Source organism: Mus caroli, chromosome 9 (assembly GCF_900094665.2).
Source record: "Mus caroli chromosome 9, CAROLI_EIJ_v1.1, whole genome shotgun sequence".
NCBI lineage: Eukaryota > Metazoa > Chordata > Mammalia > Rodentia > Muridae > Mus > Mus caroli.
The window spans coordinates 32,902,226-32,913,032 of NC_034578.1; the positions used below are offsets into that span (position 1 = coordinate 32,902,226).

General features: G+C 39.3%; 1 protein-coding gene across 1 annotated transcript in view; it reads right to left on the bottom strand.

Moving 5' to 3' along the window:
- Stt3a (STT3 oligosaccharyltransferase complex catalytic subunit A) overlaps positions 1-10,807 on the bottom strand; it is a 33,838-nt gene that overhangs the window by 16,762 nt on the left and 6,269 nt on the right. The window contains exons 4-9 of the mRNA XM_021171394.2: positions 8,617-8,738; positions 8,146-8,291; positions 5,541-5,631; positions 3,077-3,183; positions 1,918-2,082; positions 299-479 (exon numbers count right to left, since the gene is read on the bottom strand). Coding sequence (XP_021027053.1) covers positions 299-479; positions 1,918-2,082; positions 3,077-3,183; positions 5,541-5,631; positions 8,146-8,291; positions 8,617-8,738 — 812 coding nt within the window. The remainder of the gene's footprint in view (positions 1-298; positions 480-1,917; positions 2,083-3,076; positions 3,184-5,540; positions 5,632-8,145; positions 8,292-8,616; positions 8,739-10,807) is intronic.

The following is a 10,807-nucleotide window of genomic DNA, read 5'->3' on the forward strand; positions in this document are numbered from 1 at the left end:
CAGCCAGGGCTATACAGAAAAACCCTGTCTCAAAAAACCAAAAAAACAAAACAAACAAAAGTAGGACTTTAGGACTGAGCACTTCCTGGTCTTGCAGAAGACATGGTGGCTCACTACTGACTGCAAATCCAGTTCCAGGAAATCTGAAGCCCACTTCTGGCCTCCTCAGGGACCAGGCACACATGTGTTACACAGGCATTCATGCAGGCAAAACACCCATACACATAAAACTAAATTAGTTAATTTTAAGTAGAACTTTATAACTTGAAATAAAAAGCAAAATAAAAGAATCCTCTACCTGTTAGCATGAGGAGAGCTCCCACAGTGAGGAGGACAAAGCCAACCAGGGAGATAACACTCCGGAAAAGAACCTCGAATTGCTGTGGATTCAACTTGCTGCGCAGGTAATCTACGAAAGCATGGATCTGACAGAGACCAAACACTCCAAAGGCTGCCATGTGTTCTGAAGAAAGGACAGGCTGGGGGAAAGGTAGGTGATCATATATGGCAATATTAGGAGCAAAACAACAAAATAAAGCAAAACAAAAAACCCAGAATGAGTTCATCCAAGATTGGCATTTTCCTGATCTATTTAGCTCAAGGAATCAATTGAGTTCTGAAGTTCCAAAGTGAATGAGGACCAATATTAAAGGGGTTTAATTTATCGAATATATTTTCCAAGGAATGTTTGGAGGCCAACAAAGCATATGCACCATCATAATCACATCTATGCCGTTTGCTTAGGCTACTTCCTTAGTGCAGACTGGCATTTTCCCCAAATTCCCTTTCACTAAAACTGACCATTTAACATTCAACATAATTATCATTTCCAAACCTGACAAATCAATGACTCCTATGTCTCACAGCACTAGATCTCTTTAGTATATAAATTACTCTTTTCCATACACAATGGTTCTCTAAATCTAGTGGGCATCATAACCAATGGGCTAAGCACTGGTTTAACCAATGTTAAAGCAGGCTGCTAAGCCCCATCCTAGAGTCTCTCATTCAACAGGTCTCTTATCATTTCACTTAGTTTGGTTTGGCCTGGGGTCTTGATGTGTCCATTCTATTGTTTGTTGAGATAAGGTTTTAGGTATTGCAGGATGGCCTTGAATTCCTAATCCTCCTACCTCTACAGAATTCCCATTTCTAACAAGTCCCAGACACTAATAATGCTGATGCTCTGGAAACAGCCTTCTGTAACTACTGTTCTGTGAACTGTGTAGACGACAAACAGCTGTATGTATTTCTCCAGCTTCTTCAAGGATTAGCATATTACATCTCTTACACAGTCCACCAAATAGCAAACTTTATAAATTAAGTGACTAAAAGTACTTATCTTTAAAGATGAGAACTATACACAAGAAACCAAACACACACAGTGTGCTGTTAACTGTATGTTGGAACTTGGGTAAAAGGTTTGTGCTTTTCTTTTTCTTTTTCTTTTTTCGGAGGCAGGGTTTCTCTGCATAGCCCTGGCTGCCCTGGAACTCAGTCTGTAGACCAGGCTGGCCTCAAAGCTTTACTGTTTCAAGAGCTCACACTGGCCCCATTAAGATGATCAGAGTTCACTGCTACGAAATGGGATCATTTCCACTAAAAGGGCTGGAATTTTAATCTTTTTTGAAATTTAAACTTTGATTATTAAAGTCAACCTTGTTTAACTAAACAGGCTCTCCTCCTCCTCCTCACACAAACTCAAGCCAAAGAGCCACTAAATTCAAAGAGCATACAGCAAATACTGACATGCTATTAGAAGCAGATTCTAATAACCAACGATTCTGTTGTTTCAGTTAAAAACAGCCTCAAATACAAACTGTAATTCATATTTTTAAGAGAAGCCATCCTAAGTCAATCCAGTTGAAGCTACTCAGAAACATTTGGCTGCAGAAAATTCTACAGTCTCAGGTTTACCTGGAAACCGACAAAGGAAATCTGCATAGAAAGAATGGTGCCCAGGCAGTAAACAGTACAGTAGGCTACGTAGATCCGGTGAGAAAAACGGCCTGTCAGCATTAGCACCAGGACATGTAGAGGAATCAAGTTGATCAGGAACACATAGCCTCCCCATGAAGAGACCTGTGAGGATAGAACAGTCCCTTTGAGCACCACTCACACCATGTTAAACTGTATATACCAAGCTACAGTGAAAATATAGACGAAACTAATAATTATGTCACACACAAAATCTAAGGAGAAGCAGAGATGTAAAGAAAGTCAAGAGATAGATGTAAAATTATACAAAATATGTATTAGGAAAGGGAAATTTTAAGGAAAATATAACAAAAATATGAGAAAATCAACATATACCCATAGGAAGTACAGTGATACAGAATTTTAAAATTAAATTAACAGACTTAAAAAAAAAAAAAAAAAAAAAAAAAAAAAAAAAAACAGAGGGCTAAGATGTAGCTAGGTTAATTAGTAGAGAGCTTGCCAAGCATAGATTATGGTACACATCTGCAATCCCACCTCTCAAGAAGTAGAGGCAGGAGGACCAGGTCATCCTCAGCTACACAGAGTTTGAGGACAACCAAGGATACATAAGACCGCATACCAAACAGAACTAGGTGGAAAAAGAAAAATTTTAAATTTAAAATATGGGGCTGGAGAGATGGCTCAGCGATTAAGAGTACTGATTGCTCTTCCAAAGGTACTGAGTTCAATTCCCAGCAACCACATGGTGGCTCACAACCATCTGCAATGTGATCTGACGCCCTCTTCTGGTATGTATGAAGACAGCTACAAAGGTACTCATCATATATATCAAATAAATAAATCTTTAAAAAAAAAACTTAAGCCAGGCGTGGTGGCACACGCCTTTAATCCCAGCACTCGGGAGACAAGAGGCAGGCGGATTTCTGAGTTCGAGGCCAGCCTGGTCTACAGAGTGAGTTCCAGGACAGTCAGGGCTACACAGAGAAACCCCATCTTGACCCCCCACAAAAAATTAAAATATGTAGACAAGCTGAGATGTAACACAGTGATAAATCAAATCCTTGCACCAGAAAAAAGGAAAAACAGACATGTATATGCATACATACATACACACACACACACACACACAAGTTACCATGTAGAAATAAGCGAGGGCACACTTGGCAGCCCAATAGATGGAACCAGTCTTCACTGCCTTGATCCACATGTAGTAAGTAAGCAGCATGCAAAAGATAGCAATTCCTGCAGAAGACAACAGAGATTCAAAACCCATACTAACACAATGTTATAATACTTGTTTAGGAACTGGGCCTTTAATCCCAGGAACTGGGCCTTTAATCCCAGCACATAGAAGGCAGAGGCGGGTAGATCTCTGAATTTCCGGTTTGCCTGATCTACAGAGTAAGATCCAGGACAGCCAGGATTACATAGAGAAACCCTGTCTCAACATACCTACAACCGTGGGGGAGGAAAAAAAAAAAACTACTTAGGAATATCTAAGAAAACATACCTAGGAATGGCTCAATGGTTAAGAACAAATACTGTTGTTTCAGAAAACCCAAATTTGGTTCCCAGCACCCACATCTGCTGGCTCACAACCATCTGTAACTCCAGTTCCAGGTGATTTAAGCCCCTCCTCTGTCCTCTTCAGGCACTTGCACTTACATACATATAATCAAAAAGGTAATAACCCTTCAAAAAAAGAAGACAATTCTGGAGCACACTATTTAGATTCAGGTTTCTAAACTACTATTCAGTACACGTATAATTTTAGGCAAATTATTTTACTTCCCTTTGCCTCTGCTTCCTGTAAGAAGGAGTCTTGAGTATAATTTTATCCCCCAAGTGCTGGGGATTAAACACAGGGCCTCATGCATGCTAGGCAAATGCTCATCCACCAAGCTGCACCTCCAGCCCAAGGAGTTTTCAGTAAATACCTATTTATTGAAGTCATTGTAAAGAAAAACGCAGTACACATAAAGCACCTAGAATAATACGTAGAATATAGAAAGCAACTGGTATATATTGGCCATAACACTGTTTTATTTGTGGGCAGTAAATCTAGCTAGTCATAAGTATATGGAAGGTCACAGCACCACTAATATATGTTAATAAAGATAAACCTTTTATTCTGATGCTGCTGGCTTCACAGCTGACTGGTGGGTGACTTGGCTCCAAAGCAGAACACTTACTTATCTAGCATTCCTAAAGCCCTAGATTCACTCCACAGCTCTACCACCACACACACTCCCTGCCCCTGGAAAAAAATTGTCTCATGGATTCCCACATTTGGCCCAGATCAATTTTAACCATTTTCAAAAAGCTTCCCTTTGACACCCAAAATCAAATTAATTTCTCTTCACTAGACATCATCAAAGTAGAGTGATAGAGAGCTTTAAAAAAAATAAAATAAAATAAGGGTTTTGTGCTAGGCAGCCCCGGATGGTCTAAAATTCACTATGTAGAAAAAGCTAGACTCAAACTCACTATGAAGCCCAGACTGGACTTGAACTCAGTATCTATGTTCCCTTTTCATTTTCAATACCAAGATTACAGGAATGTAGTATCAGGTCCAGCTTTGGGGTTTTTAAATTTGTTCTTATTTTCTGAAACAATGTCTTATGCAGCCCAGGCTGGCCTAAAGCTCACTATATAGTCAAGGATGGCCTTGAACTCCCCATCTTCCTACTTAAGTGCCAGAATTATAGGTAAATGCAACCATACTCAGCTAGAGTTATTTTTATAAACCCATTATTATATGCCTTAACAGACTATGAGACAACAGCTATTATCTATCTCTTAGTTTCATAATTATAGAACAAAATAATCTAATTCATTACCTTTCTTTATAATAACTAACATGTTTCCGAATGTGTTTAAACAAATATATGTTGCATTGAATATAAGCCAATAAAAGTTACTGTCAATTTAAAGACACACTAAGAAAATAAGAACAATGATCTTAATGTTAAAACAACAATTAAATGTGAGTTCAGAGAGGAAACAAAGGCTTGTTAAGAAGTTCCTAGCTAGGGTTGGAGAGATGGCTTAAGAGCACTGACTGCTCTTCCAGAGGTCATAAGTTCAATTCCCAGCAACCACATCGTGGCTCACAACCATCTGTAATGCAATCTGATGCCCTCTTCTGGTGTGTCTGAGGACTGCTATAGTGTACTCATATAAATAAAATTTTAAAATCTTTAAAAATAAATAAATAAAAGAGGTTCCCAGCTAGAGCTACCAGGAATTCTCAGTCTGTAAAGGCACTTGATACCAAGTCTAATGACTTAAAGTCAATCCTTGAAAACTACATGATAGAAAAGAACTGAAAGCTACAAAATGTCCTCTGACATAAAAGCATGGATATACTTGCATGCAGGTACATAAGCAATAAATATTAAGTTTTTAAAGTTCCTAGCTACCTTTCTAGACCAGATGATAGGAGAGTACCTACCTAAGATCCCTTCCTGCCCAATTCTAATCAGCTCGCCAATTCCAGTTTTATTATTGCTAAGCAATAGAAATGTACCTAAATTCAGCACCTTGTGAAACTTCAGTAGATAATGTAAACACATCTCCTTCAGCATTCTAAATCTTACCTTCATTATCATAGGAGCCAGCTACAGATCGAGAAATATACCCAGGAACTACGGCAATCATGGCAGCAGCAAGAAGCCCAGCTCCTGCATCCTGGAAGAGTAGAAGTCAACACTGACATGACTCTAAGATAACTGAGGACCTACGAGTCTACTCTGTTTATCAGGAGCACATTGAGAGCATTCAATTATTTCCAAGGTTGATAAGAGATGCTAGAAATGCACACAACACAACAAAGCCAAAACCTTCATAGTCAATTCTGAATAAGGACATCAAACCAAACACTGAGTACAAACACACTGAGACTAATACATCATATGAGCTGCTGTTATAGTAGAACAGGCCTGTAATCTCAGCAGAAATAGGCAAAGAAAAGATAAACCTAAGTAAGAGCATGATTCTTTCTAAAACTAACAAAAAACATAAAATACAAATGGAAGGTAATTAGGGATGTAGCTCAGCTAGTACTGTGTCTATGTGCCTAGCATATATGAAGCCCTGCTTTGATCCCTAGAACCACATAAACCAAGCAAGGTGGCATATGCCTATAATCCCAGAATTTGAGAGCTGGTAGGATTATGTAAAGACTAGACATTCAAAGTCATCCTTGGCTACAAAAGATTAGCTTGGACTACATCCCTGCCTCAAAATAATACCAACAATTACATAAGCTGTCAAAACCAGAGCCTACTGGATCTGACGACAGACACCTTTAACCGAGGCAGAGAGGCAGAGAGGCAGAGAGGCAGAGAGGCAGAGAGGCAGAGAGGCAGAGAGGCAGAGAGGCAGAGAGGCAGAGGCAGGTGAGTTTGAGATCAGCCAGAAGTACACAGTAAGACTCTGTCTAAAAGAAGAACAAAAACAAAAACAGAATTTGCAACAGAATGGCTTACTTTGCTACAGGCTTATTAATCCCCTCCTGTAACAGTGACTATACACCACAAAAAAAAAAAAAAAAAAAAAAAGCCAAATCTAAAACAAAGGAATAAAGTTATTATTTAAGTTAAAAAAGAACTAGGCATGATAGCAAATAAATGTAATCCCAACTCTTGGAAAGCAGCGACATAAAGACGGCAATTCTGTGGCCAGCCTGGGCACCGTATGAAAACCTTATCTCCAAACAACAACTCAATAAAAAGTGAGAATCTACCTAGACTAAAGATGTCAGGAGCTTGGACCATAAAGTTGGAGGGCTACCAGGCAACCTGTACGGTCAGAATAAAACCATACTCAGAAATAAGTAAGTAAATAAACAAAACTACTTGTTTGCTGATTATCACACTGAAGGATGAAGTCTTGCACACTGACCCTGGCTTCCCAAGCCCTCCTGCTAGCTGGTCACTTCTCAGGTACCTCCCTAAAACTAAGGCTACAGACTAAGAACAGAGTCCAAAGAATCAAGGTTAGCAAGGAACCTGAAAAGGGAGAATCAGCATTACCAAGACAAAATGCTTTAGAATTTCAAAATGCTTTTTAAAATGTATCAACAAATAACTGCTAAACGCCTATTTCCAGTAGAAATAACCACTGTGGAAAACACATAGGTTTTTTTTTTCTTCTTCTTCCTAATATTGGTGAGGGATTAAAAATCTAAACATGACAATTTTACATATTAACTGCTGTTTTAATTTCTTTACTTAGCAATTTATGTCTGAGTTTCAAATGTCCCCTTAAAAGGTCAAACAGTTGCAAATGATAAGACAGCACATATTCTCCACTAATTCAACTTTGTCTTTAGCCTCTGGCTCCCCAGTATGTAAAAATTTCCAATTTCCTTCAAGATCTAACAAGCCACACTGAAGGGAAGCTCCTTAAGACAAAAAAAGTTCTACAACAGTGGTTCTCAACCTTCCCTAATACTGTAGCCCTTTAATAGAGTTCATGTTGTCGGACCCCAAACCATAAAATTATTTTTTGTTGCTATTTCATACCTGTAATTTTGCTATGTTATAAACTGTAATGTAAGTATTTTTGGAGACAGAGATTTGCAAAGGGGTCATGACCCACAGGTTAAAAACCACTGTTTTAAAGAGAGGCATTCCACCATGCAGGGAAGTAGCTTAAATTCCAAAAGTAAACAACTCAAAAGCTTTAGGAAACAAATGAGAATCACTAGGCCCCTGGCTCCCCAAGTGTAGATAAACAGTAAGAACTGTTCAGAGACATTCTCAGAAAAGCAGAGTAGCCTAGAAGAGGCTCAGACAAACTGAGCTGCTTGGAAGAAACACTCTCCAATCTGTCAAGCTGCTTGCAAGTCATGCAGTAAGCTCTAGGATTCCAGTTTTTGTGAGCTGCCACCCATACTGGGGTAGACTTTTGGTGATGTGTCTGGCATTTTTTAAATCATTCCTGCTTTTATTTAAGTAACCCCTCACCCATATTTCTTTAATCCCAATAAAAATAATCAGTTCGCCAAGTTGAACTTTGGAGGTATCCTTACTTTGGTTTGTCATTGAGTTCCCTATCTGTGGTGTAAGTAGATGTTTGTACACATCTCCCCTCAAAACTCCCTGTCCTTCTAAGGTTCTAGATTCCCCCACCCGTCCAGCATCTACTAGAGATTCAACAACATTCAATCCCAAGCTTCCTGTCACTCATATCCTTTACCTTGAGCTCTTTGGTAAGGTGGTACGTAACGATGGTGGTGAAAGAGGAGAAAAGCGGGGCCAGGAAAACACAGACATTCCGAATGTCAATGGTGATATGGAAGAAATGGAGTACATGGTAGATTGCAGCAGAAGTGATCATTAAACCTGAAACAGGAAGAAGTAATCCCATTAGGTTGTCCTGGTAAGAAAATAACAAGAAAGCATCAGTCCAAGTCTTGACCAACCATTAGAAACACTATCACAGCCACTGTACTAAGTCTCCACACTTCTCTATCAAGGATTCGATCAGAGATCCAGAATGTGTAAGACATCCCCCCTCCCCCATCTCCACCATCTCACACATTTTCTTCATAAGATCAACTTCTGGAAATCCATGATCAGAATGAAATTACAAGTACAGAAAGAGCTGTTTCACAGCATACAAACACCACACCATCCTTACAAACACAACAGATCCTGGCCCCCTCACCTGGGTAAATTGTTCCTCCAATGATTCGGCCCAAAGGGTACCAAGCCCGGTCATCAAACCAGTTATGGAACTTATAAAAGCCCTCCTCAGCCAGAAAGCGGGTAGTCCGATAATTAAAGTACCTAGAGCAAGAAAGAAAAGAACCATGTCCCCGGGCCTCTGCTCTCAAATGTGCCCCACTTTGCAAGGAGTTTGTTTTTCAGATTAGGACACTGAGGGATGGATACTGCATTACTTGAAAAAGGTTTACTACCAAAACTTCAGCCATCAAAATCATTTATACTAACTAAGTCTCTACTTCTATCTCACACTTGTATCAATTACAGCACTGCTTTTCTCTGAAGGAAATGAACTGGAAATCTAATGTCCACAACAAAGCACTCAGACAGGACACTTCAAGAGGCTAGCCTGTGGTAGATAACAAAGCCAGCAAAAGAATTCAATCACCCAAAACACAGGACTTCTGAGGCATGAACTAGTAGATTTGACTAGCATACTTTTTCTTCCTCTAGCACACATACGGACACATAGAAACCTCTAAGTAATAAACACCTATAAAGATATTGGTATAACACCAAATGAACAATGAAGAAAAAGTTAACCACGTAATAACAAGAACTTCCTAATGAGTGTTTAAACTTCTAACAAAGTCCATTCATGTTATTTCAAATATATATGAACACCAGCCTAGCATAACATTACATAAAAAGTGTTTAACAAGAAATGTTAAGGACTATATATGAAAACAGGTTTTTTAGAGCCTTTCTCTAAGTGAAAAGGAAGAGAAGGGTAGAACAAAACCAAGTAAATAAATGGGGTCTCTAACTAGGGATCATCACTTCCCAGCCTACCTCCCTAACCCTATTTTTCTCCTTGATCTATCAAGTTTTGACAGCTGAGGTAAGGAGAAGCAGCGGATGACAAAGAGCTCTGTCCTCCTGTTCCTCACAGATATGTTCTTCTGGTAACTATCAGAGAGAGAGAAAGGATGAGGGTTCTAGAAGGCAGTCACTGTGCTACTGTAATCATGTACATTACCTACAAGGAGGATGCAGACTAAGAAAGAGGACCTGAATAATGCCCTCATTTGTACAGTGTCTTCTAGCTCTACAGCAAACACTCTTCTCCCTGATTAGCTCACTTCAAGATTTGCCCATCTGGAAGTCTAAGAATGAAGCTCTAACAGTCTGATCAAGAGACAAAACTTAGATAGACATGGGCATGTGGCACATACCTGTAATTCTAGCACTTGGGAGATAGAGACAGGAGGATAAGGACTTCAAAGTCATGCTCAGCCTGCTAGAGAGCGGGTTAGAACTACACTGAACTACATAAAACTCTATCTCAAAAAAAAAAAAAGGAAAGCAAAGAAAACAGTATGAGTTGTATATTCATTTCTGTTCCTGTGATAAAATACTCTGACAACAAAAAAACAGTAGGCATTAGAGTGGACAGAGAGTAAAGACATTAACTATCATTTATTTTTTAAAACTGCAAAACAAAAAAAGTAATGTATTTAGATTAAAACAAAAACAACAAAGGTGACAAAGCAAATATTTGGCTTACAATTCCAGGTAACAGTCCATGCTAGCAAAGAAGTTAAACATCTAGTCACATCCTCGGGCAACAGCAGAGAAATAAGCAAACACATACTGGGTTGCCTGCTTGTCTACCTGCTTCTCTGCTATTAAGTTATTTTTCTCTTAAACTATTCAAGATCTAGGGAATGATGTCATTTACTGGGTCTTCCTTACTAATTAGCAATCAAGACAGTCCCCACTAATATGCCTACAAGCCAGTCTGATCTAGATAATTCATCCAGACTCTCTGCCAAGGCTACTGTGGTGGCACACACTTTTAGTTCCAGTGAGTAGGAGGCAGAGGAAGGCAGACAGATCTCTGTGACTTCAAGGCCAGCCTGTTCTACATAGGGCTCCGGGACAGATAGGGTGACAAAGTAAACACAAAGAACAAAAAGACTCTCTTCCCAGGTGATTCTAGTGTGTCAAGTTAACAGTCAAAACTAACCAACACAGAAAGTGTCCTCATGAGAAAAAAAAAAGTAAAATCACTCAGAACTCCCCAAAGAAAATACATACAAGAATTTGGAGAAATTCTTTAAAATACATACACAAGCGGGGCGGTGGTGGCTCACGCCTTTAATCCCAGCACTTGGGAGGCAGAGGCAGGC